The sequence below is a fragment of the Camelus bactrianus genome, chromosome 14 (genome assembly GCF_048773025.1).
Source record: "Camelus bactrianus isolate YW-2024 breed Bactrian camel chromosome 14, ASM4877302v1, whole genome shotgun sequence".
In the NCBI taxonomy this organism is placed as follows: Eukaryota; Metazoa; Chordata; class Mammalia; order Artiodactyla; family Camelidae; genus Camelus; species Camelus bactrianus.
The window spans coordinates 37,629,263-37,656,350 of record NC_133552.1 but is presented as its reverse complement, the minus strand read 5'-3'; the positions used below and the strand labels follow the sequence as shown (position 1 = coordinate 37,656,350).

Here is a 27,088-nt window from a genome sequence, read left to right as displayed (position 1 = left end):
ACAGTGCCATAAGTACGTATCATATTTAAAGTGATGGACTTGGGACCACCTGGGAGTGGTGAGGATACAGGCATAGGCAAGATCTTTGAGGCACATTTGATTGATTCTTTCTAGTCATTTTACATTAATTATCCTGAGTTTCTTGAGGAAAACATACAAATTTAGCTTATCTTTTCTTGAAATGCATCAACTGTAGTCTTGCCATGCATTCATTTATATAGATTTTTAATTTATGTGGGTTGCGGGGTGGGATGGGAATTTGGTTAGTTTTACCTTGTCTGTATAACATCTTATATTTTAACATTCTTCCTCAGTTTGTCTTTCTATCTGAACATCTCCATATTTTAGTATTACACTGCTTTGTTAATATCCAGCCTCTGGCCTTTTTCAGTCTGTTAGCAGTTGATTAAGAAATACTCTAATCCCTTTCAGGATATTGAGAAACTAATGGATTGCAGAGTATTTGGGTCTTTAAGCTTCAATTGTAAATGGTATGAAGAATTGTCACTGAGCTGATATTTGCATATATCTCTCCCACTGCTAGTTACTTTGCCTCTTTTTTTGTCCTCCTAATCTTCAGCTTTCACTCTAAGAATATTTATTTTAGTCGGAAATAAGCATGCCAGTGATAGAAATTTGGGATGCACCTCCAAATGAATGCCATCACAGACAGGGAAATTCTGGCACATTGTGCATGGATCTGTATGAACACAGTGAACCCTTCATAAGCTCTTAGATTGCAGGAAATCAGTGCTGAAAATTAAGTGGGGTTTTAAAGATTTGCAAAGTAGAGAGCTTTGTATAATGCTGGTATTGCAGGTGCCTATTAAATATGAAGTAAAGGCTTTGTAATACAACTAGCTAACACATTTCCCTCCACATTAGAGTGATTTAGAGCCTCGGGAATTAGTCTTGCCTATTTTTTTCCAAATGCAGAAACATTAGATGTGTCTGAAAGAATAAAATTCTCAAACACATGCCTTAGAATGGACAGATTTGCTATTCAAGGTAGACGAAGCAGGCCCCCTCCTACTTCCTTGTGGTACCTCTGATGCCCGTGATCCAGCCTTCACCTCTTCTAGAAGAAACTCTCAATTGTGTATATATACTCTCCTCTATACATAAGTCAGATTAAAACCCTAGGTATCTATAAAACTGTAGCATTACCATAATGAAGAGGGCTGACTCCTAGGTGAGTGCTTTGATCCTCAAAGGGATTGCTATTGAATCATTTCTCCAACTGTATTTTTAGAACTCATCTTTGCTCCCTTTGTAAATAGTGTGCATTTGTACCACAGCATTTCATTCAAGACCTACATGGGTTTCAATATATTTACCTTCACGACAGAGTTCAGTAAAATGCCCTGTGGTTATTTAATGCTTAATGTCTTTGATTGGCCCTATTAGATATAAAATCAGTGAAGACAGATATGCCTATTTTTTAATGATTTCACAAATCTTACATTTTTGCCTCCTAGAAAAAGTGAATATATATGTATGTAGTGCACCTGCAGGCCACAGTAAGTACGGTGGACTAGCTGAGAATCATCATAGATGATTGATTTTATTTTATTTTATTTTTAACTTTTAGGGGGGTAATTAAGTTTATTCATTTATTTTTAATGGAGGTACTGAGGATTGAACCTAGGACCTTGTGCATGTTAAACAGGTGCTCTACCACTGAGCTATACCCTCCCCCACAGATGACTGGTTTTAAAAGCGAAACAGTTTTCGTGCAAGACAATAGCAACCACAATTCATTAAATGAGGGGTTTTTGTTTTGTTTTGTTTTGTTTTCTCATTAAACAAACCTTAAGAAGGAGAAGCATGGAAACACTGAAGGATGTATAAAATGAAGCTGTATTTTTCATAGGAGGACAATGTCTTCTGCAGACAGTTAGTTTCATAGCAGATCTTTTCTTCAGGAAAATAGAACTACTGGTGCTTTTTGGGATTCAGAGGATGCAACCAATATGTGCCTCCATGTGATAGCAGCTGCATGCTGAGGACTTTCAAATACACAGCTACGTAGGGTTTGCAGGAAGTTTTTGTAGAAGGTGCAGGTGACAAATGGAGACAAATGGAATGAGTTCTCAGTTGCGAGCTGATGCCCACCTGTGTCATATATTCATGTCATTGACCTGGTTTTCACACTGGAAGCCTGGAATCGCAATGCCTTCCCTGTTTGTCAGCTGTGAACACACCTGGGCTTCTTTGCTTCATTTCTTGTCATTCTCTAGGTGGATTTTATTCACTTATATTACCTCGTATACATCTGCCTTCTTAGTTTCTTGATAGATTTTTAAGCGACATAAAATTATCTCTGAGTATCTTCCCTCCAAAAACAAAACAAAACAAAACTATTTTACTCAAGATCATCCATAAAGCATTAAATAAGACATCCACAATGTGTCCTTTCTTCCTAGAAATAGCAGATCTCTACTTATATTTTCCCATTGCAGTTTTTAAAATTGGGTTGTTATTACTTATACCATTTTCAAATTTAAGAAATCATGTTAAATTTAGCTATCTAGGTGAATAATGTTTCAATGCATTTAAATTTCCAATGTCAAAATATATTAGAATTTAAATACATTAGAATTTTTATGAAAATAAATTCTTTTTTTGCTGCAAAACTGAAATGAGTATCAAAATTACATTCAACCGTAGAAACAACAGACACAATCTTTAGGATATTTTAGTTTGACATGAACTCATTTTCATTCTTGGTCTTGACAGCAACATTTTCTGCCCAGCCATGATGACAAAATATGCTGGATTCACTGATTGATTTTTAAACTTGGTAATAATTAAGCGGACTCATTTTGACACCTAAAGTCTCTGTTTTAGACAATTAAATTCTCCTTTAGCTAAGGGTTATTGACTTCTGGATGATACTGGGAACAACACTCCTCAGGGTTTAAGCTATTCCTGGAGGACCATCTGTTATTGGCGGGGCTGCACATCCTTTCCAGCCTTACAGCATCAACCCCAGGCGAAAAGGATTGTTCAAAACAACCCTGGTTCCTCATGATCTTTCAGTCTCAAATGGCAACTCAGTTAATCGAAGACTGGTATATCAAAGTTTAAACTTAATTAAGGAGAATATAAGAAATCTTCTCAAAGTAAGAGGCAATGTCTTACCTACCTCTGCATTTCCAAGGCTAAGCCTACCACAATGCCTAGAAGAGTGAACTTTGTCATCATTCAATACATGTTGACCTAACAGGAGAGATCAGCTGGTATTGGAATCATGCCTCATATATGCATAATATTTTGGTTCATTTAATCTCTGTAACAACCACAGAAAGAAGGTGTTACCATTCTTATTCAACTTACGTAGAAACTGAGAGAAAGAAAATGTGTTTCTTTTCAAGTCACATGGCGACAACTTTTATTTACAGTCTAAAACTCTACCTCTACACTGGTATTTCTCCCTCGTGTGCACCTCCTTTTACTGGTAAAACACTATTTTTAGGTCAGGTGTAAGTCTGAAATATTTTATTCATTCAGTCCACTATTTTTGTTGGAAAGGATTGAAGCCCATTTATAAAAAAATCCCATATTGCAAGGCAGTTCATTGCACCCAAAATTGTTCTTCATGCATTACCTCCCAGTAAACTAACTCTAGACTGTCAGATTAAAGTGTGGCAAGCATACGACATGGGCTTTTTTTGTGTATGTGTGGCTGAGGAATCCCCATGTTCACTAATGTAGGAAGTCACGATCTCCCTAGTGCACCTCCATTCATATTTCTAAAGGCTTAGTGAAGACCCACTCACCTAAACTCGTCCTGTCGATGGCCAAGTCTAAACATCCTTAGACTTTGCATTGTGACGCTTTGATTTTTTTCTATCCCGAGTAATGTAATTAGCATCTTTATATCATTTATCAGGGTCTTAATTCACTAATGATTTCTGCCTATGTATCAGAGAGGCAAAGGATTAAAAAACTGATTCTACTGTATATAAATACATTTCTGTAACAATTAGAGAAACCTGTGATTTCCATTTTCTCCTGCATTTCTTCTACACCACTATGTTTACCCATCAGAACATCTTTTTTCATCTTAGGACATCCTGGGAAGGGGAAGGGGAAGGGGAAAGGTAAAGAGGATCAGATTCCTTTTCTTTCAAGCCCCTTCACCCCAAATTTGTTTTTAAACTGTCAAAAACTTAGATAATTGAGTGATTACTTCTAAATGATATTCAATAGATTCACTTTGATATCTGTTTAATAGAGGCAGTGTGTTTTGAAGGAGAAAAAAATGTCATCACTTTAAAGTTCCTTTAATAGAGTTTGAGCCATCCAGACGGCACCCTCAAATCACACATGAATTCTATAAAAAGAAGCAAAATCATAATTGAATAGTGACTAAACTGGTGTCTGGCTACTATATTAATTTTAGAAAGATAAATTTAGTGTCTAACAGAACTCACAGAATAGATTCTCAAGGCTCAAAAGGGACCTTTGAGATTATTTGGCCTATTTAATTCCTTTTCCAGATGAAAAAGCTGATACTACCACGCAAAGTAGTTTGATATTTGAAGTAAAAATAAAATGACTTGAGGAACTGCTACTTTAAAAACTGTCACATTGAAGGCATCATTTGAATGTACCATTCCTTGTTTTTCTGGTCTGTAACATGGATGTAATCATGCCTAACCCACAGGGTTGTTAGGAGATTAAGTGAGTGGGGACATGGGTGCATGTGAATCTCTGGACCACGGCAGGAAGACACTCCAAAAACCTACCTGTTTTTCCACCCCTTTTGTCCAAGGATGCAAACTTAGCACTGACAGATAATGGATGTTCTCTTAGTTTTGTTTTTGGTGGTTTTCTTGAATCTGAGTTTTATATCTTTTTAATAAGCGAGTCATCTCTGTTAATCTGCTTTTGGTTTAAAACATTGTTTGGGGGGGTTATTTAGGATTTCTGATCTTTGTAACAGCATCAGAAGACAGCAGATAGAATGTTCTGTTTTCTTTTGATCTTGATCCCTATTATTTCACGTTTGTATAATTGCTGCATCTTTCATTTTGAGTATTTCACAATTTTCCTTTGCATGTTGTGCTTTAAATTCATCCTGCCTCCTTTAGTATTTGTTGTTAATTTACTTCCCTGTGGATTACCCATAGGAACTCCACCCGACTGGGGATTTTCACCTTATATATCACTCCGATTACAAAACAACATATAAGAGAGTGAATCTGTTTCACAGTCAGTACTTAGCACAGCTGGAGCCATTTGAAACCTGCTGCATTTTGCTTCCAATTATTCCATAGACTAGAAAGCATCTCTGTTGAAGTAATGGCATCCATGATATAATCATACTAGTTAAAATACCTTGGAGTATATGGATCATATTTCTGGGATTCATCAAATTATGCCAGAAGCATAATAACCAATTTTTTTACTCTTATTTTATAATAATATTTGTTCAATTATAGTAAGTTTTTAATGTCTTAAATGCACATTTATAATGTTTCAGTATGTGGGTGACATAATAACATAAATGAGACCCAAAAAATACAAATATAACAGAATATAATAGTACCTGAAAAATAATTTTTCTTCATATCCTGGGATCAAAATCATGGTCTTGTGTTAAAACAGCCGAAATCATGGAGATAATGTTAATGATTTGGATTTGGAGCAGAATATAGTGGGGATTTGTTACTAATTTAATGAACTGTATTAACTAAATCAAAAGTAGACTTAGTCAAATTTCAGTTGGCCTCATTGTGATTTAGATAGTAGAAATTAATTTTTAAGTTCTTGTTGACATTTATGACCCTCTCAGGGCTGTTCAGTTGTTTCCGGATTAGCCTTTTGGTTTAGTTGTAATTTTTTATGTAGACAGTGGCTCAGTAGGAAGAAAGGACTTTAAAACAAAAACTCATTCTTTGAGCTTAGAAAAATTTAATGTAACAGAGAAACCATGGCAAAGTGGCATGATTTCCTTTAAACTACTGCCTGTTTTATGCTAAGATGTGACGTCCATCTTACAATATTGGGATACGGAGCCAGATGGGGACACAGGCTGGTTGTTACCTTGAGTATCAGACCTCATGGAGTTGTTATAAGGCATATAGTAGGTGTTTAATAAATTCTACTTAATCCCACCACAGAGGCAAGCATGGAGATAAGCAGGCAAAATGAGGGTGTTAGGTACCTTTTAAATGGTAAGAATCAGGCTTTAAGTATTTGGGTTCATAGTTTTATATGCAACATTTAGCATGGCATCAAGTACATATACATGTTTTCTCTCTCTCTCTCTTTATATATATATAAATGTAAATTAAGCTGGCTATCATTTTCTGTTGTCCAGATCAATGATGCTATTAACTCTTAGAGTGTAGAAGTGACTGTGTATCCCAGAAATTTTATTTAAATTCCAGTTCAGGTAATGAGAAAATGCTGTATTCTGTGAAGAGAATTGTATTTCTTGCACCACTCATATATTTTCTTATGTGATCAGGGTTCCCTTGATTGTCTCATTTAGAAATGAGAAGGACTTTTTCTGCCTGCTGAACCCTTATCTTTTTCAGGCATAAGCCTGACAACCACACAATATCCAACCTTATCACTAGACTGCTCAGCTATATTATATTTTCCTTAATGGATACTAAAACTTATTCCAGAATTATATCTCATAACTTTAAAATGTGTATTCTTTTTAAATTCTCCCTTATGTGACTATGAGTATTTTCTGCTGCCAAAGAACTGTGATATGATCTACTGATACAGAGGCAAATGAATTTTTTTTTAGTTTTTCATTAATTCTGTTATTCAACAGACATCTGTTGAGTAAATGCTGTGATCTAGGAACAGTATTAGGCAATGAAATTCTTTTCTTTAACTGAATAAGACATTGTCTTTGCTTTCAAAGATTCCACTACAGTACTTTTTTCCTTAGAATTCTCTTATTTAAAAAAAATGAGTTCTGTCCCAGTTTTAAATTGATGTCATCATTTCCCTGAAATATATTTTTTGCATTCTTTTTTTTTTTTTTTTAACTAGTGCTGGAGACTTGATCTTTCAGCAGAGTTATAAAATTCCAAGATCTATTACTCTAATTATAGGAATGCCAAGTTTAAATTTATCCTTGGGTTAATTTAGAGGGAAATACACTTTTTCATCCTTAAAATCACACTTCTTCTACAGGCAAAGGTGTTAATAAAATGCGGTTGCAAGTAAAACTTCATTTTTGTAACTATGTGAGATTAGCATATTTGCCATATTAAAAATCACTTTAAAAACATGGCACACATTGATAATGTTGAGTAATAACCCAAGTTAAAAAGGACTGTGTTCTCTAAAAATGGAGTTCCATTTATGCAGGGATCCATTTTGAAAGGGGTATTTCCAGGCATGATATTCTGCAAAAGGATGTTCATCCTTAGCTGACATTAGTCTTCAAAAAGACAAGCTTAACATAGACATGGAACATAGATGTTAAGCTCTGGCTGGAATAAATGTTTGGTTTAATTAGCTTTCACCTCCAGATGGTTCTGATTTGGGCAAGTCCATTTTCTTATGAATATTTATCACAATATTTCAAAGAATGGCTGCAATGACATAAATTTGAAAATAGAGACCTTATTATATATACTTTTTCTTAAATTAAGGAACATTCAAATCCTGAAAATTTGGTTTTCTTTAATCATAGAAGAAAATGTCATAATTGGACTTTCCGTTTCAGGCAAGACACTATTGTTATTTTTAACTTAATCATTTCTAAAACACTAATTTACATATGGGTGAGTGTTTATATAAGCAGGTCATTTCAAAGTTTCAACATACTATGCAAGCAGAGCCTTTGCTTTTGCACATTTTTGTGCAAATGTATTTTTAGGATGAATTTTTACTGCCAGAAAATGTCTTATTTTAATTGTAGTTAGGCTTCAGTGATTACCATCAAGCTGGTGCCTAACTCCAAAAAGATCTTTCCAACTGTTCTGCGTGTATTTAGGCAACTATCTCCAGGTAATATCTATATTATGCATGAATGACAAAATTGAATCCTGGTAAAATATGTAGACTTCAGGAATAAAGTATGTGATAACCCTTGTTAACTAAATATATTGATTAAAATATAAACCATTTTTTTGGAAATCATACATTTGTTGATATGACCATCATGTAACTAAATGTAATTCACTTTTCATGATATGAAACTATGGACTATTTGGAAAGCAACAGGATAGATTAAGCTAAGTAAAAGGATACATTCAGATAAAAGTTGGTGTGGAAATCACAGGAGTGTTAGTAATAAATTTCTCCATAAAATCAGAAATGTGGCCATCTCACCAGGACTCATGGTGATGTTTAACTTGCTGTTACTATATAGTTTTAATTCTTTGCTTATTATGGTTTTTATAAGTAACTATGCATTGCTTTACTAAAGAAACCAGTAGGGGTTAATCAAAATAAATACTCAGATTGTTTCCATTTTCAAAACTTTGCTACACATTATTTTCTAATTTTGGACAACAATAATATCTACTCAAAACCACTTATACTTTGCTAAAATTGCACTTAGCCTCTTGAGAATTCAGTTTTCTCATCTGAAGATGAGATCATTGGATTCAGCCATTTTCAAATTTCTATTATTAAAAATTAAACTAGAGCTTTTGTTAATTACTTAGGGAAACTTCACTCTTTGGCAAGTTTCCTCTTACAACCCAACATCAGCCTGGCCCACTTCTTTCCATCATCAGTTGATATATGCTCAAACAGTGCAAATCAATGTTGACACTGGCTCAAGAAAAACAATTACAAAGTAAGTCATATAGTTCAGTCTCTCCTGACAATGAGCGATTTGCAGTATTCTCATTTGTTTGTATGATCTATGTTATCACCCTCTTGCATTAGTGTTGATAACAGAGCGTTAGCTTTATCTTCTTTGAGGTCGCTGCCTGATTAATTTTCCCCTTCTGAACTAGAAAATTAACTTTTTCCCCCTAAATCAGAAATCACAAAACAGAAGAACTATAAAATCTCAAGCAGCTTAATAGTGTTTATGTTTTTTTTTGAAAACTGTCAACCTAAAATAATATGTAGCCTCCATATTTTTACTAGTAATATTACTTTAATTATGTTTGATCTTTTCCTGTAGAAAAATATTAAGATGAATTTAGTATTTCAACCTTTATGAATATTGGAGAATTACACACAGTTTAGGAATAATGTATAGATATACTTTTTTAAAAGTCAAACAGTGGTAATTTTTGATTGATGGTATCATTTGTTATCAGGATAGTTTTTAGAAAAGCTAATTGAATAGAATAATGCTCATTGATTTTATTAGAAGCCTGCTTATTCAAAGACCAAAATAGCATTAAGGTGAAGATATAATGTAAATAATCAGAACTGTCAATCTATTGCTGAAGGAAAATCAAGTTTGGAATTGAAAGGGGCTGAATTACGAATTAGCTGTTGTAGCCCCAAAATATACCAGCTGAATGTCACACGACAAGGACTATTTGCTTACAGAAATATAAATAACCGGTTTTGCCACAGCTCAGTCTACCACATTTTCTCCAGAACACAGCAGAAACAGCCCTATAGGGATGGTTCTGAAAGCTGGACAGCAGCTTAGGGCTGAACCTCAAAATTTAATGTATTTATCACTATTTACCTCCTTATATTCTTTCATTTTCTAAAAGCTTTAGGAAAACTCAATTCTATCAGTGTTTTTGGCGGAAGTATTACCAAAAGACTATTTTACACTGTGTGTGGATGGGTTTAGGAGTTACTTTGCAAGTTTGGGAAACTGATACAGATGGAGACGGTGTAGTTTCTGAAATGCCACATGTTGGTCACAAGACTTTTTTTTTTTTTTTTTTTGGTTTTTATTTTAAGCGACTCCTCCAATGCTTACTTTCTGAATATACAACAACAAAGATGCCTTCCTTAACCCTATGGCTATAGGGGCATGATACATTTTCTCAATATTTATTCCATGGGTATAAAATCATATGGATGTTATATAAAATCCCCAAACTGTTTAATGTTACTAATACAAGTGATGGCAAATTATAAAGACTTTAGAAGTATATAAAACAAGTAGATTAGTGTCAAATGAAAACCCTGTGATTTTTGCAGAAGAGGCACATTAGCTATTTGGGGCAGGAATTGGTGGAATGAGGTGTAAGCAATCTCTGGTGAGGTGAGAAGCTGGACAGGCCAAGGCTTAAAATCCTGTGAATTTACAAAGCTTTGTCAGAGCCAGCCATTCTGGGGACAGTTCAGTGAATCACAGCTATATGATTAATCAAATCAGTTCTCTACTGAAAAAGAACAAAGAGATGATGTCCATCAGCATCTGATTTGGAATTGCATGCTTGTAGATTAGTGCCTTCCAATGTTGTGCCTGGAAGAGAAATAAAGTCATCAGGAATTTGGACAAAGGCAACATTAGATAACCATAATAAAGTTAGAGTAGCCTGTATGGGGGGGGGAGCTAATGTTAAAAGGAATAAATTCATTGGTCTTAATGAATTGTAATTAAAGCTAACTATGGAGTACTTTAACATGATTAGTCATTATCCCTAAAAAATGCAAACATGCTTTTATGTATGTATAAAAGTAACTGGCCAGAATAAGCCACGGTAATTTCAGCTAAATAGCAAACAATTTCACGGGAGAAATGGAAGATATTTTGAGCTCTGTAAAAAGAAGATCACAGTACTCTCTTTGGCAGCATTATCTCTTTATTTCCAGAAACTTAGTTTGTGATGCCTTGAAAGTTGATTTCCAACACCAGGTAATGACAATTAGCCAAAATTTAGTTGAGTGCTCACTGTGTGTCTGGCATTCTTCTCAGCCCTTTACATGTATTAACTTTTTAAATAGGAACAATGACCTTGTGGATCAAGTATTATTATTAATATCCCTCTCTTCCAGCTGAGAAGTTAAATGATTTGCTTAAGGTCACAGTTCTTGTAAGTGGAGGGTAGTCCAGGACTTGAACCCTAACGGTCTTATGCCAGAGGTTTTGCTTGTAGTTGCTAAACAATCCTGCCTCTATGATTGAACTTTTATTTTAAAAAATCAAATTGTGGCTCACCACCAAGAGTCAATCACGCCAAAAGAAATTATTTGTGTAAATATAAAAAAGAAAAGCTGAAATTTAATTTAACATGGTTGTTGTTAATTCCCGTAGCATACAGATTTTGCCACTGAGCACATGGCTGATGGTTCAGCCATACCCGAGGCACATGTGGCCCTTGCTAGTTTACGAAGGACTTTCACAGACAGTACAGTAGTAAACGTGGTAATAATAGCATTTGTATATTTTAGGCGGTAGGATCCTGGATACTTTTCACAAACAGTATATTTTGACAGTGAATTTCAAACATTCAGTTAATTTCAAAACAGAACAAGAATTTTGTCATTTTTTTAAACTATTCCTTATACTAGATAATAAGGGAACTGGAAGAGAGGGAGGTCAAACTATAACGATAACAAAAAGATCTCCCTTCCTCACTGGACTAGAATGATGTTTTCCTTTTAAAAAAAAAAAAAAATTTCAGCCCCTGTTCCCAAATGAGTCAGAAGCACCAACCACCATCCACCCACCTCTACACAAACTTGCCAGCTAACATCAGCATGGGCCTTCCCCCAACCTATCAGGAGTGCACTGGGAGACGTATCTTCATGTCTGTTTAGAAATGTGTGTAAAACATTTTTTATTATTGTTTAGAAAATTTTAGTCCTAAATTTTTTCCAGTTTTATCACCTACAACCACAGAAAGTACCTAGTCATTTTATACAGTTCCATTAATACACCGCATTTCATTACTAGCATCTTCACGTCTCCTTGTTTAAACCTCTGAGAAGTCTCAACCCTTGTCAACCCCATTCTGGACTTTCAAGATCCCCCTTAAATCTGAGAACTGGAGAGAAGCATTTCAGCTGTGTAGTCAAATGAGTTTTGTTTATCGGTGACTATTCTAGTGGATGCATTTTGGTAAAACTCCTAGGTGAGAAAGTTGCAGTTTTAATTTGAGGTGTATTGGAAGGTGAAAATGAAATAGCTGTTATGGTTGCTTTCCCTCTTCTGTTTTGCAAAGTAAATTGATTCTTGGAACAATATGCTAACCTTTTTGTCCACTGCCTGTGGTTCACGTGAATCAGTAAACTACTCATGGGTGCTATCCTTATTTAGAACATAAACTCTGTTATAGTCTTAGAGAATAATAAGAATCTGATCTTTCAAAAAGAGTTTCTTGAGATGAGCCCATCAGATTAACTTAAAATTCCAAAACTCTGAAGTCTTGAAGCTTGCATTGCTTACATTGTGATTGTGTTTGGTTTGATTTAGGGGCAGCAGCTTTTTCTTGAGGACCCTTACTAATAAGCTTCAGTAGCCAGAAATTTTTCAATTACTCTCATCAAAGAGCAGTACTGACCATGTTGACCAAATGTAGATTTTTCTGTATTAATCAGACAAGAACTTGGTCAGGTTTTAGATCAACCACTGATACAAGGAAGCTAAATTCAACTGTTAATTTGTCAGTGAACTAGAGTGGCAGGAGTTCCTTAGTTTAAATTATTAAGGGGAGAGGTTGGAGAAACGTAATTCTTAGAAACGCACACAAAGATACACAGAGAAGTTTCCTTTGAACTCCATGACATACACAAGGAGACAAAGTCAATGGGGATGAAAGGAATGATTTTTGTCTGTGTATTTGTTTATAGAGTCCTGTTTAGAGATGCAACTTTTTAAAATGATGCATTTGATAGAATTCACATCCAATGAAACAAAATACAAAAGCAACACTTTTATCAGTCTCTTTTTTTTTATCAGATTCAGGTAGAAGAGTGCCAAAATGTTCTGGTTTCACAACCTGTGATGCAACCCTGGCGTGCAGATGTTAGTGGCCTAACGTGGAGCTTTCTAGATGACTTAAAATATAGCTGAAATTCTCCTTTATTTATGGACTAGACCGACAAAGCTTTGTGAAAAACGAAATTAATTTTGCATTGACATTTTGAGTGTGGCTGATAATTTGTAGTGACATTATACCTATTGGTTATGATCGTGACAGGCAGACTCTATCCAAATGGACATTACAAGAGCCAAATTTAATCGTCTTAACACTGGAAATTTCTGCCTTGAGCAAGCAGAAGCTTTCCAGCTTGTGCTTTGTTTTCTACCTCCACAATTATGAATTAATATACATCAATTTCAGGCCATTGAGGAATGACATAGGAGGATTAATGGAACTGGACAACATTACGCTAGTGGGGTGAAAATTCTATAATGATTTTTCCCACAGTGATGTGGTAGAAAAGGCAAATGAACACCAATTCCTAGTCTCTGCACACTCAGAATTTCAAGAAAATGTATGAACAGGGAAGTGGAAAACAATTATGTAACTCAAACTGGTACAATTTTTCTCATCAAATACGTAACTCGTCTTTTACAAATATCAAGAACTGGTTCAACAGAGTGCTCTACTATTGATTGTATTCAGTGGTATGTTTTTGTCTATTTAATTACAACCACTTTTATCCCTGAAAAATAGTCACAGAAAAGGTATGCCTAGTCTGTGATCACAATGAGAAAATTAGCTGTGTACACAACCAATCTCATATACAATTATACACATATATTGCTTTAGGAACTGTCTCTGAAATGAAAAGATTTTTTCATATCTTACCAAAAAGTTTTAGTAAAAATAGTTTAACTACAAAATATTGAAGGCTCCCCTAACTCCAGCTGTTTTTATTTTTCTTGCTACAAAGCTTATCTATCATAGCAGTAGAATGGCAATGTTTTCTACGACAAAGGCTGTGTATTTATTGTTTCAATTATCTGAGAATTTTTCAAATGTTTTTATTGCCAATTAATTTTTTCCATAGTCACACTTTAATAAAATTAGTTTTCATACTCAAATTTGGCAAGCTCTTGAGTATATTTTTACATAGATTTCTGATGGGAGTACTAATTCTAGATTTTTCACAATGTGATTTTTGAGATGTCTATTCAGGAAAATATGATTTATTTTCCTTAGTTGCATGCTTCTAGTTTTTTAATCACAAAGTGTATTTTAATACTGTACGTGGATTGGCAAAAGGGAACTACAGCAATGTGGAAATGACACTATCCCTTTTACAGATCCACTCAATTAGACAGGGTATTCCAGTAATGCACAGTAGTTTTTAAGGCTTTTAAAATATTACTATCTCTTAGAATAGTAATATTAAAGCCAAAAGGGTCAGGAATGCACCAAATTTAAGATGATCATTTGAAAAAGAGAAATCACAAACTTGTTAATCATTCTATATTTAAGGTGATTGTAGATATACAATCTCTGATATACAGAATGGTATTAAAATAGAATTGTAAAGTCTGTTAACCATAATGATACAGTTCTGGAGGTAGACAAAATGGGATGATCACCTTTAAACTTTCAATAAATCTGTTTCTCAGTTTAGGGATATTTCTACCTTATGAAACCTTGTTCATATTCACTTAACATCAAGAAATTAACAAAGAAAGACTATTTGACGTTCTATTATTTCATTCTAATATTCCAAGAGAGTAGTCAAGAGACTGACAATGCCTTCACTGGGTGTGAATGTATATGTACTTTATAGTTAAACAAATCATCGCTTTGCTCCCGTCAAGGTTTTAAAGCACAGAGCGCTGAGAAGACAGCAATTTGCTTAATTAACCCCTGTTCATTTCACAGGGCAAGAAATAAGATTCCTCTTTGGCAATTACATGTCACTTGAATTGTATTTAATGTTTTACTACCCTGAAAACTTATACCAACACACGCCCGCCTATAATGCAAATATGAGCAAAAGAAAGACGCTCACGCATAAGTGGGCACATTTCTTCCTAACGTGAACGTTAATCGCCCTTATGGCATTTCTCTCCAATGGAAGAACAAGGCTGTATGGTTAGCAAGGAAAAGCTTAGGGTTTGCAGGCTTATGGTTGCACTGACAGGTTAGGTCTGCATTTGCGTGTGTCCTCTGCACGGTCTCCCTAACATCAACCGACTTCTTAGAGAAAATGTCCGTACTTTTCATTCTGACCAATAAAAGGCAGCTTGGTGAATTATGGAGATTGACTGGGTGCTTGACGTGTGGTGCAGCCCCATTAAAAATATGGGCAGTTGGTGCTGTGGAAATTTAGGAGAATTTAACTTGTCTTGCTTGTCTTTAGATATGATTTTAGATATGTTCATAACCTAATGTTCTAAAAATATAAAAATGCAATATCAGTTCACATACAATAGGTTTCCTTGTATTACTTTTATAGTCCAACTGTAAAAAAAAAGAAAAGGTAATATACTCTTAATCATTCTATAATTGTGTTCTGATATTACCAGGCAGTTTTTATAGACATAGTCAGAGAAGCAGATTGTTCATTATTTAAATGCAAAATGCATCTTTTCAATAATCATTGCCCAGGTGATTTTTAGAGAATGATCATTGCATGGTTCCTCTCCCCATATCACCACTCTAAAATAGATAGATATGTTTAATTCCTTTTCTGTTCTTTTTTTTTTTTAATTTTGAAAAGAACCCTACAGAAAATAAAACATTTGTTTTCAATTAAAAAACAACCACCACCACCCTGGTAAGTTATATTCAGTTTTACTTCTGCAAAATAGCCATATTTTCACATACTCCAAATTGTCATGTGTAACTATACGCTAAAAATGATGAAATGTGGCTTAAAATAATCTCCCTTATTGTGCTACAATGTATGAATAATTATAAATGTAAACACTTGACCTCACATGTTCCTATAATACCATTATTCTGTAGGTAGCATTCACAATACAATATATTCCATTGCTACTTTGTGAAATGAATTCTTGAGATTCATAATAAGGCACTATACAAAGCATTATTATTAAAGACTTACAGGGAATATTTTCCCAATGGAAAACTGATAATTAAAGGCATCATTTAAAATAAGTATAGGGCAGAGTAGATAAGAAGTTCAATGTAGCTATATCTTTCTATTTTGATTTCAAGTTAAGTTTTTATATACACACCAAAAAATTTGGCTGAAGAATTAGGTGATATAGTTTAGGTTTTAAATAGCCAAAATAATGTTGCAGTGTGTTATATTGATATTTATAGATACAAATTATTACTGTTAATAATTGGTAGAAATTTTTCTTCCCTGTGCTAGTGATTTAAGTTGAGTGGGAATTCAGTAACATGTATAGGGATGCATCTTCATATCCATACTTGCTGAAGTGTAAAAAATACAGTTACAACTTGTCCTCATTAAAATGGACTTCTGTACACTATCATTTGAATTAAGTAATGAGAATATAAAGTATTTAAAAATTGTATATCAGAATGTATAACTTTCCATTTTTTTTGCTATATTTTGTAAAACATTTTTTGGTGTAATCAGTACGACTCACATTTGTCAAATCACGTATTCTACTATTTATTTAAATAGATATATACCTAATGTATTTGGAAGCTTATTGCACTCATATAATTGTATATATTGTGGCTTCAAAAGTCTGTACTTATCCTTGCTTTAAAAAAATAGTATGTGCATTTCTTTCCACTTATTTTAATTAATTATATTAAGGAAAACATCCTTTACTAAATGTACCTTAAAATTCACAATAAAGTTTCAGAAATTGTTTTGTAACAACGTTGAGATTTTTGTGTTGAATTTGTTTGTGAACATTTGTTGAAATTGTTCTCTGGTTTTCTAATAAGGAGTCCCTGAACTTAATCTTATTGATAAAAGGATGAGTTAAAAACACACACACACACACACACACACACACTTGGTGTGATGAAGGGCTTGTCCTTGTTTACTTAGGAGGCTGTTCTCCTAAGTGATGAATTGCTCACACCTGTAGAACCTTGGCTAATGGACACCAAAAGAGCTGCCCCCTCAAATCCATAGTTACTCATTATGCCACTTTTCAACACTGGAATGCCAAGCAATTTGCACTTAAACTGAGTGTTCTAGACTGCAGAGAGCCAGTTACATGGAGGTAATGTGAAGAAAATACATGCAGGTCTGTTAATCAAACTTTTGTTATTCTCTGCTTACCAAAGTTAGATATTTAAGAAAAAAGTTTGGCAGGAAGTCAGGGGGAGGGTGCGTGCTAAGCATGCATGAAGTCCTAGGTTCAATCCCCGGTACCTCCACTAAATAAATAAAGTAATTAATAAACCTAATTACACCCCCCCAAAAATCAAAATAATATTTTTTTTAAAAAAGAGTAAAAGTTTGGCAAACATTGCTTTTGACATCCCAGTAAAGTGTAAAGCTTGACTCTCAAATACAGTAAATAAAAAGATCTACATTTGGTTCAGGTTAGCACACTTACGGCCAGACTCACTTATTTTGCTAATAAAATTCAGATTTCTGGGCTGAATCACAATTCCTGAATCACTACAGTTTTCAGTGTCACTCTTGAAGCCTGTTGGGACACAACCTCTTGGCTCTTTCCACAGAGAAACCCATGTACTACACATGGTATTTGTCAGGTGTATGTTTAGACTCCCTGTGATAAGAAGTGGAGGGTTGAATTAAATTTTATAACGACTAATCTTTGGCTACTTATATACTTGTTAAAAACAAGCACAACAAATTGATGTCATTAAAAGTCCCAACATTTTCACATGCAAGGGTTCCATTTTGTAATGATATTCATCTGAATAAGCAGAGATGAAAACTTAGTCATCATAAATGTGGAGAGCATGATACAAAATTCTTGTTGGTCTCCAAGTTTTCTTTTTTTAACCCAGAGAGATTTAGCCCATTCTGCCCTACCTGATAGGATTTGTTCTGTTTTGTTTTTATGTATGTTTTTCTCTTAAAAACGTAATTTGGTCAGATCCATTCAACAAATGTAGTTGAATGAAAATACTGTTAGCTTGCATTGACATTCTTATGCTACATGCAAGACAGAACAGTTTTCTTTTCTTTTCTTTTTTCTTTCTATCCATGTAATGAACAGCATTTCAAATACTGAAGCAGTCAAATCTTAGGACCATCAGAAGCTGAGCAGGTGGCTTGTTGGTACCTTAGATAAATATTGAACAGTCAGAGATAACAAGGTGCTTTTTCCATAGGAGAAGAAAAGTGACTCAAAATACGTTTTCCCCTTTGTTTAGTTCTTTGAATATTTTTCCTATTTTAACGCTATCCAGTATTTCTATCCTTTCCTTTTCTCTTTCATATTTTTTCATTAGATATACTTCCTTACAAAGATTTTTCCCTTATTTTTTTAATTGAAGTACAGTCAGTTACAATGTGTCAATTTCTGGTGTACAGCACAATATCCCAGTCATGCATATATATACATATATTCATTTTCATTTTCTTTTTTGTTAAAGGTTATTACAAGATATTGAATATAGTTCCCTGTCCTGTACAGAAGAAATTTGTTTTTTATCTACTTTTATCTATAGTGGTTAACATTTGCAAATCTCAAACTCCCAAATTTATCCCTTCCTAACCCCTTTTCCCAGTAGCCATAAGATTGTTTACTATGTCCGCAAGTCTGTTTCTTTTGTAGATGAGTTCATTAGTGTCTTTTTAATTTTCCTTTTTTTTTTTAAATTTTAAATTCCACATATAAATGACATCAAATGGTATTTTTCTTTCTCTTTCTGGCTTACTTCACTTAGGATGATGATCTCCAGGTCCATCCATGTTGCTGCAAATACATTATTTTATTTTTATTCATAAATAGTGTGTATTTTTGTTAAAACATTAAAACAGAATAACACAATAAATCATCCAAATAATTATTACCACTTAATTTCACTTCAAAAATACATTCCGATACTAACTTGGAGGGTTATATATGTATTATTAGTCACATTTTAGAAGTAAGTGATTTTTAACAGAAGAATTTAGGAGGGTAATGGATATTATAGCTAACAACAAGATATTCTGATAGACAACACCATCTAACTTAATCTATATTTTAATTTTATTTTTTGGTGACTAGAAATAAATTGCTTAATCTGAAAGATGTATCTGTATGTGGGTATATGTTTTGTATTTATACATACAGATTTAAATATATTCTAATCTGTATGTACATGTATATAGAAAAATACATTCATATACATATGTTTATATAGATTGACACTGAAACATTAATTTTCTACACTGTAAAAATTTTTATTTATTAGATATAATCAATTAATGATCTATTATCCAGTCAGAATTTAATATATATTTTAATGCCAGTACTTTAATTTTGATATTATTTGAATAACATCGGATTTCTGTTTCAAAATTTTGAGTAGATGGAGTTCTTGGAGTTTTTACCATTAATTTTTATCAACCTAAATATCATAGGTTAAGGTCTTTATTTTTACTATTGCTGCTTTTGGTATTTAAATATATTTCCTTTAGCAGAGCACAACACTCAGTTTTTGAAAATGTGCAAGTAACCATTTACCCATGGATATATAAGTAAATTTAGAATACTCCAGTTAGCGTAAATGAATCACTATTTTAACTTTTCTTTGATTACTTTAAAAACTACATCAGGGAAAAATGAACAATTCCCCACATCATTTATTTAATAAATATTTATTGACCACCTATAAAATGGTGTATGTTTTTGCCAACTGGGATTTTTACACATAATTTGATGTGTTTCTCATACTGCACTTATACCATTTTGAATAGAAGATCTGTAACGTGACTGGGTTTTTCTTTTTTGGAAGGTAGAGGAGGTAAAATTGGGAGTTTTGTATACCAAGTGAGATTTAATAACATACTGAAAATTCAAAAGAAATCTGGTAAAATTCCCAGTTCATAATAGACACTTATACTCTATGGATAAAGGCGTGACCAAAGGCTCTGATGATATAGTTGTTTTTTTAGTGTCTATTAGCAATTATAATTTATACTTTTTCAAATAAAAGTTCAGTTAATCTCATTATAGGGTAAGATGCTTGCTAAAGTTAATTGTATATTATTTCATTTATTTTTCTTCTTAACGTACTTACTGCAAGATAGAACAAAATGCGTTCCCCATTCAATGAGGAAAGTAACAATTTTTGTTTTGTTTTGTTACACAAAATACATACTTGATATTTAAAATAAGTAATAGCCTTATAGTCCAGAAAAGTCACCATCAAGCTATTTGCCATTTTAAGTGTATGTATTTATTAAAATGGCATTTTATTTTTAAAATATTGAAAAAAAATACTGGTAAACTTTTGATAATCATGTGTGACTTCCTTTGCGTTATCACCTCTTGTCTTATATAGAAGATTAGCAGTGTTAGAATTCACTCATTTATAAATCATAAGTATTAATTGGTACATTTAAGAGACAATTCTTAAATATATCTATTAAATGCATGCATGTGATATTGTGCCTTTTGGCAATTACTTATTTTAATCATTTTGTAAATGTGTAATAGCCTTAAGCATATAAATGGTTATTAGTATAACAGAAATATCTTTGTTACTTTAAATATTTTATTTCCAATCCAGCAGTGCTTGAACGTTTGTATTTTGGACTCCTTTGAGTATCATTTTAAAACTATAGACTCACTCTCCAGAAATATTAATTAATCGCATATACATACATATATATATATTTTTTAGTTGCAAATCATTCAAAGTTTCTATAGATTCTATGAAGTCCATCTATGAAATCTTACAGGGTCCTGTGACCCAGGGTAATGACCAAATATATACAAATTATTTGCCTCTATGCAACTCCTTCTAAATATTCTTTGAAAATAGTTTGAAGTATTTCAAGCAAAAGGAATTCAATATTCTTTTCTCAGTAGTAGCCATCTTTTTAGAAAATGAACTCTCTTTGGAACCACTTCCTCCTATAATAATGCTTAAAACCTAGAAATATTTTTGCTTCCTTATCTTGTACAGTAGAAAAATAAGATAACACATTAAAACATACATTTTGCCATAGGAATGAATACATTGATCACTTTAATGAAATGCTCTTCATTGCATATATGACTGATGCTGTTGGCAGACTTGCAAATAAGCAGTCAGAGTCAGTTATAGGAAATAGGGCAGCTTTAAATTTAAACTCTTTGATGTATGCCGGTCTCACTATTTGTTAAATTTGACTTCTTTTTTTATAGTGTGCCCGTTGTTCTTTCACTGCTGCCAGATGCACAGACAATCCCTATGGAATGACGTCACAGAGGTGTAATTTCTTCTTCATCCTCACTTTCCAATCTAGATTTTTGCCTCACATTTGCTTTGTCCTTACAAAGAGAATAATAAAAACAAGAATTTTTTGCCTATAGCCATAAAAATGTATAAATTAATTTCACATAAAATTGTGTTTGAACCCCACAAAAATGTTTAAATTTGGCTTCTATCCCCATTTCTGAGAAAACTAAAGCTCAGTGTTGGAGACTTTCAATGTCACATAGCTCCTATGTGGCTCAGCTAAAATTTTTTTTTTTTTTAATCTTCTACCACTCAACCTAGAAATCAGGGTTGATTTGAAAAAGAGACAAAAATACTTTAAAGACAATGAAATTTAATATTGCATAAGCATACATCAAAATGTATTAGCCCAGAACTCCTTGAAAATATGCACTAAACTTTAAATGTTATTTATTTATAATATTTATTAGTGTTTGTCATATACACAGAGATACTTTGCACAGCACATCTTCATTATTTGTATTTTTCTCAAACTCATGGTCAGAGACATTTCACTCTGGATGAATCAGTAAGGTTTTTTTCCTCCCTCCCTCCATTCTCCCTCCCTCCTTCCTTCCTCTCTTTTTTTGTGAATCCTTCACCAGAATTTGAGATGACAGTAAGTTTCTCTTCTCACTGAGGGGAAAGACAGACATCCTGGATGAAAATTCGAATCAACACAAACCATTTAATGTACTGACTACCATTCTCTCCCAGTCCATTAAGGTCAAGTTTCTTCATTCCCCTCCAGTTACATTTACTCTTTAGTTTTGGTGCATTCCTACCAGTGCCCAGAGCTACTATACCTAGTAATTGTGGTGCCTTAAATACATTTCATGCATTCTTCTATTCATAGAATTTTTTAACTCTCAAAATTGCTCTAGGAAGTAAAGTTGTTCTTATTCTCATTTCATTGATGAGAAACTGAGTTTCATAGATGTTAAGTAATGTATTCAAAACGTTCCTTTCAACTTTTACAGCAAACCATTAGAGATTAAGGAGTAAATCATGTCAGCGCCACACCTTTAAAAGTCAGTGATCTATTTATTTTTTACAACTTTGATAAGGTATTTTTAGATATCATTTAACAAATTCATTTTAAGTATGCAATTCCACAAGTTTTAGTAAATTTAGCAAGTTGTGTAACCATCACTATAAATCAGTTTGGGAACATTTTCATCACCGCAGTGAGATCCCTTGTGCCTATTCACTGGTGATCTCTGTCTCTCCAACCCTTTGACTCCAAACAACCACTAAATTTACTTTTTTTGTTGTCTGGACATTTTATACACATGGAATTATATCATATGTAATCTCTTGCATTTTGCCTTTTAATGGTCATTTTTTACACTAAAAAATTAATACATCTTTCAATATCATTATAATTATTGATACTGTGAAAATATAAGTAGCATCTACTTATATCCCCATGAACATAAGTCATTTTCTCCCCAGTGTCTCTAATTGGCATATTCTTATTTTTCTCAAAAAGAGCTGATAAAATCCAGTAACTCTTCACGAGAGTGACAAAATCTTATTGCACCCAAAACTGGTGTTTGCAGACTTCATTACCTATTAGATTATAGATAACCACCTAAATAGCAGGTTAATTAACTACTTTCAAAAGTCTCAAAATATATGTAAACTAACAATATTTGAGATACCATTAATTTACCCATTGAGACTGGATTTACTGCATTTTTATAGGCACTTTTTGGCAGTGTTTTGGACTCTGATGACCTGTGCTGGAGATTTCTCAGGTGACACAAATGATCCAGGTTTCCACTCAATTAAATTGCCAATTTAATTGAGACACATGTCACCTCTGTTGTTGTAATTACAGCTGGCTCTCCTGGTAGACATTTCCTTCTTCATATTAATGGTGTCTCTTCATTATGCTTTTGAAACATTTTGTTTTTTCTGTATCTCAGCATGCACATTAATTGCTGAGCAGGTTCAACTGTGCCACTTTTGACAAAAAGTTTCAGAACCATACAACTTATCAGTCTTCCCACAGTAAACTAAGCGAGTAGAAACAAAATACTTACTGCTTCCTTGCACAAAGATCATTAGAAAACAAAAGATCTATGTACAGAGATCATTAGAAAACAAAAACTTCAAGTCTGCAAGGGTAATGATCTAATAAAATGATAAATATGAATATGATTCTATCTAAGAAGCAATAATAATATGTATTGCAAAAAAGTAAATGATTCAAATTCTATGCTTTTCTATTAAGGTACCATTCCTGGGTTTTTGGTAGCAAATTTAATTCCTCAATAAGAATTTTTTTTTTTGCAAAGATTTAAGTGATTCATTATTGAGCAAATATTAAACAGGAATATGAGGACATGACCAGACATGATCAATAACAGAGAAATAGTTCGTTGAAGATTCATCATACGTATGAAGAACGAAGTACTTAAAGATAATGGAGATGAAAGTGGAGTTACAAAGCTCGTTTTAGTCTTCGGTGGTCACTACTGAATTTTTGTCTTTGCCCCTATGTTTCAATTTGAAGCCAGTGATTTTGCATGTCTCCACATTGTGAAACAGAAAAGTAGTAAATGTATTAACATTTCTATAGTGCTTATATGAGTGCAATAATCAATAAATTAATTAACATTTGAAAAAAAACTTAGAATAGTGCCTGGAACATAGTAAGCATCATACAGGGTTTGATAAATAATATTGCTGGGATTTCCAAAACAAAGTTTCCCTTTCCATTCAACTTTAACAACTATTTTTGCTATAAGAGTATTCTGTTGCATCAGCTTTTAACAAAATGCATCCTGTGTTATATGGCAGAAAAAAATTAAAATAATCTAAATGGACAAAATTGGGAAGTGACATTGTTTCTTGTTCCTTTGTGTGTATGTATAATTTAAATACTAGTGACACCAAAATTAAATGTTAGCCTTGTTTGTACAATAAAATCTGATTTAACAGAATTATTTACAACTGATTCCACTTCCATAGAAATATGAGCAGAGTTAGTAAAGGGTTGTTGCCATGGGGATTATAGGAGACTATCAAAATGAAAAATTACAAGACCCTTTCTTTGAAACGTCCCTAAACTCGTAACTGTAGCCTTTCTCTTTAATCATGACTTGAAATTAAACTTTTTGCCCACACTTATGAGAACGTGAACTGAGAATATGTATTCAAGGTAATCTATAGTAATATAGGCTTTGCATGAGAGGTTACTTATTTTTATGCTTTATATCTTTTGGAAAAACTCACATTTCAGAATTTAACAGACAGGTAATATAAAGGGATTCATTTACATTTCTTAGCTCCATTCAGCATCAAACCAGATTTGAGATACCATGCTTACTTTTCTGCATTGATTTTTATTAGATTAAATATAGTGAAACCTGAATAGAGGAAAAATACTAAAAGACTATGCAAAAAAAGTGTATGAATGGGACAGATTTTTAAGGAAGTGTGTCAGTGGCTTGCTTTCTTGCTTGCTTGCTTTCTTTCTTTCTTTCTTTCTTTCTTTGTTTCTTTCTTTCTTTCTTTTTTTGTGAGGGTATGTTTTTAATCTATAGCGCAAAGCACAGTTCCTTCCTTATACACAGTCAAACAAAACTAAAGCCTCAAGGAAAAGGAGTTCTTATGATACTAAGTCCTTTGGTGTGGGATGAATTTATCAGACTTCTCTATTTCACTAGGCTGAAGAAATCTGTCCTAGGTGGGATCTGAATCTGGCCTGTCACTGGATGGATGTTGGATTACAAATGAGACTTTAGCCAGGCGTATAAGGGCTTAGTGATAATGCCTTGCGCTATCATTTGGACTTTCCTGTACATATTTTCAGTGTGTCTCTCTAGTTTTCACGAAAGCAAATTGTGTGTTGATAAATTGAGAAAAGAGCAGCAGGAGGAAGGCGCTCTCCACAGAACTGAGCAGAGAGGATAGTTCCCGTTTAAAAAAAAAACTCCCCTCTGGCTACCTGATGAAAGATGTTAGAATCCTACATAAACATTCCTTGCAAACACATGGAAGTTATGTACGCTTCTGGCAATAATTCAATGAACGGTGTATTTAAATCAAGTGATTTTAAAACTTGCAGCTTCGTACACAAAAATAAGGAAAGGATTCTCCTAGATTATCTGTATTATTGCAAATGACATCTCCTGAGGAACCTGCTGCAATTCGACGAATTCTAGTTAGAGCTTAGCCACCAATGCTTAGCTATTCAGCCTTCCTAATATTTCATGAGCTAGACTGGGACCCTTCTGGGACATTTCTAACCTCTAGTTTTGAATTCATTTTTATTAAGTCAGACTGAGTATGCTGTTGTCATTTGGAACCCAAAGATCCTGAAAAAAATTATAAAAACATTTCTAAATCCATGGATCTTATATATTAGGCAATATATACACAACCAACATGTTGTACAGAAAAGTACATTTTTATTTATGACTGGGATGGTCAGGAAAGCTTCACAGAAGAGACTGAAACAACAAAATTCTCTTGAAGTTAAAGTCAACTTTCATTTCACTTAAAAATTTTTCTCTCAAATGTTCACAAAAACACTATGGGTTTGAAAGGTCAGGTTTGTTTTTTTTTCCTCACACCTTTTCATTGACACAAATAAGGTTGAATGATGGAATGCATTGTGGAAGAAGAATATATATTCTTTTGATGGGTATAGTTAGATTTCTTGATTTCGTGATTTCTTGATTTTTTTTAATAGAAGTACTGGGGCTTGAACCCAAGACCTAGTGCATGCTAAGCATGCACTCTACCACTGAGCTATACCCTTCCCTCTATGCTCTTAATATTTAAGAATCACATTAATCTCTTTTAAGCCTTCCAGCAATCCTTTTAATTATAGATTGATTTGCCGCAATTTTTTCAAGCAAGAAATCAAAGCAGTAAAATGACTTGCCTAGGGTCACATGGAAAGCAGGTGGTTTAACTCCAGTAAGATCCCTTGTTCTGATTCCATTCAGATCCCTTTCTTTGGAGGAGAATTAGCCGAGAAAGAAGAGAGGGAGAATGCTCTTAGGAGACGCCTGAGGCAGGACTGCTAGAGGAGAGGTAGTGGCATGCAGAATATAAGGCAGGTCCAGTAAGTGTGCACAGAAAAGTGGTTGGAGTGATGCAGGAAGTGGCAGGCTGGTATCAATTACAGTGAGCACAGAATAACTTTCTAGGTGTTCCCATTGTTTTCAGTGTTTTCCATCTGCAGTGTGGGGATGTGTCCCTAACATTATGTAAGATTATATATATACATATATTTTTTTCTTTCATTGTTGGACATAATTTTGGCCAATGGGAGCAGTTCAAGAGTGTGAGATGAGGAAATGAAAAAGTAGTAGGTTGTAGACATAAATTCTTGATATTCATTCAAATACTTATCAAGTATTTATTGAAACCTGTTACTTGCTAGAATGTAAAACAACAAAATGAGCAAGACAGCCTCCCTTTTTCCAGGATTTTTTTTTTTTTTTTTACTTCTTAAGGAGTGTACATTTTCCAAGGAATTTACATTCTAGGCAGAGAAATAAAGTAGTTATACAATGTGTTAAGTATACATTTGTATTACTTATGGAATGAAGATTTAGCCCAAAGTAAAGATTACAAGCTCAAAGAATGAATTATTTTCCTAAAAGGGAGTATTTTCAGGGCATTCACCAAAGTATATTAGTGGTTATTAAAGCATCAAAAATGTATTTCGTTGCTTTGAGAGATTCAGGCTTAAGAGATCACATATGAGTAAAATGGGGGCCAAAGCCTTGAAATCTCGTGCAATCATTTCTTAGTATTGTTCTATAAGAGAGAAAAAGACATTTCCAATTTGACTTTTTCCCCCATTTTCCACTTATCTCTAAGAAGATCAAATGAAAAAATTAGCTTTCATTTGATGTTTTAAAATATTACTCCTGGGAGGAATCAAG

The 27,088-nt window shown here is 33.5% G+C and overlaps 1 protein-coding gene across 10 annotated transcripts in view; it reads left to right on the top strand.

The window, feature by feature from the left end:
- PCDH9 (protocadherin 9) overlaps positions 1-27,088 on the top strand; it is an 859,400-nt gene that overhangs the window by 12,197 nt on the left and 820,115 nt on the right. Inside the window, exon 3 of one of the 10 annotated variants that reach the window (XM_010973566.3) lies at positions 12,818-16,654. The exons of the other annotated variants lie outside the window; for them this stretch is intronic. Coding sequence (XP_010971868.1) covers positions 12,818-12,931 — 114 coding nt within the window. The 3' untranslated portion in view covers positions 12,932-16,654. Of the gene's footprint in view, positions 1-12,817; positions 16,655-27,088 lie in introns of those variants that run through there. 10 annotated transcript variants of the gene reach the window in all.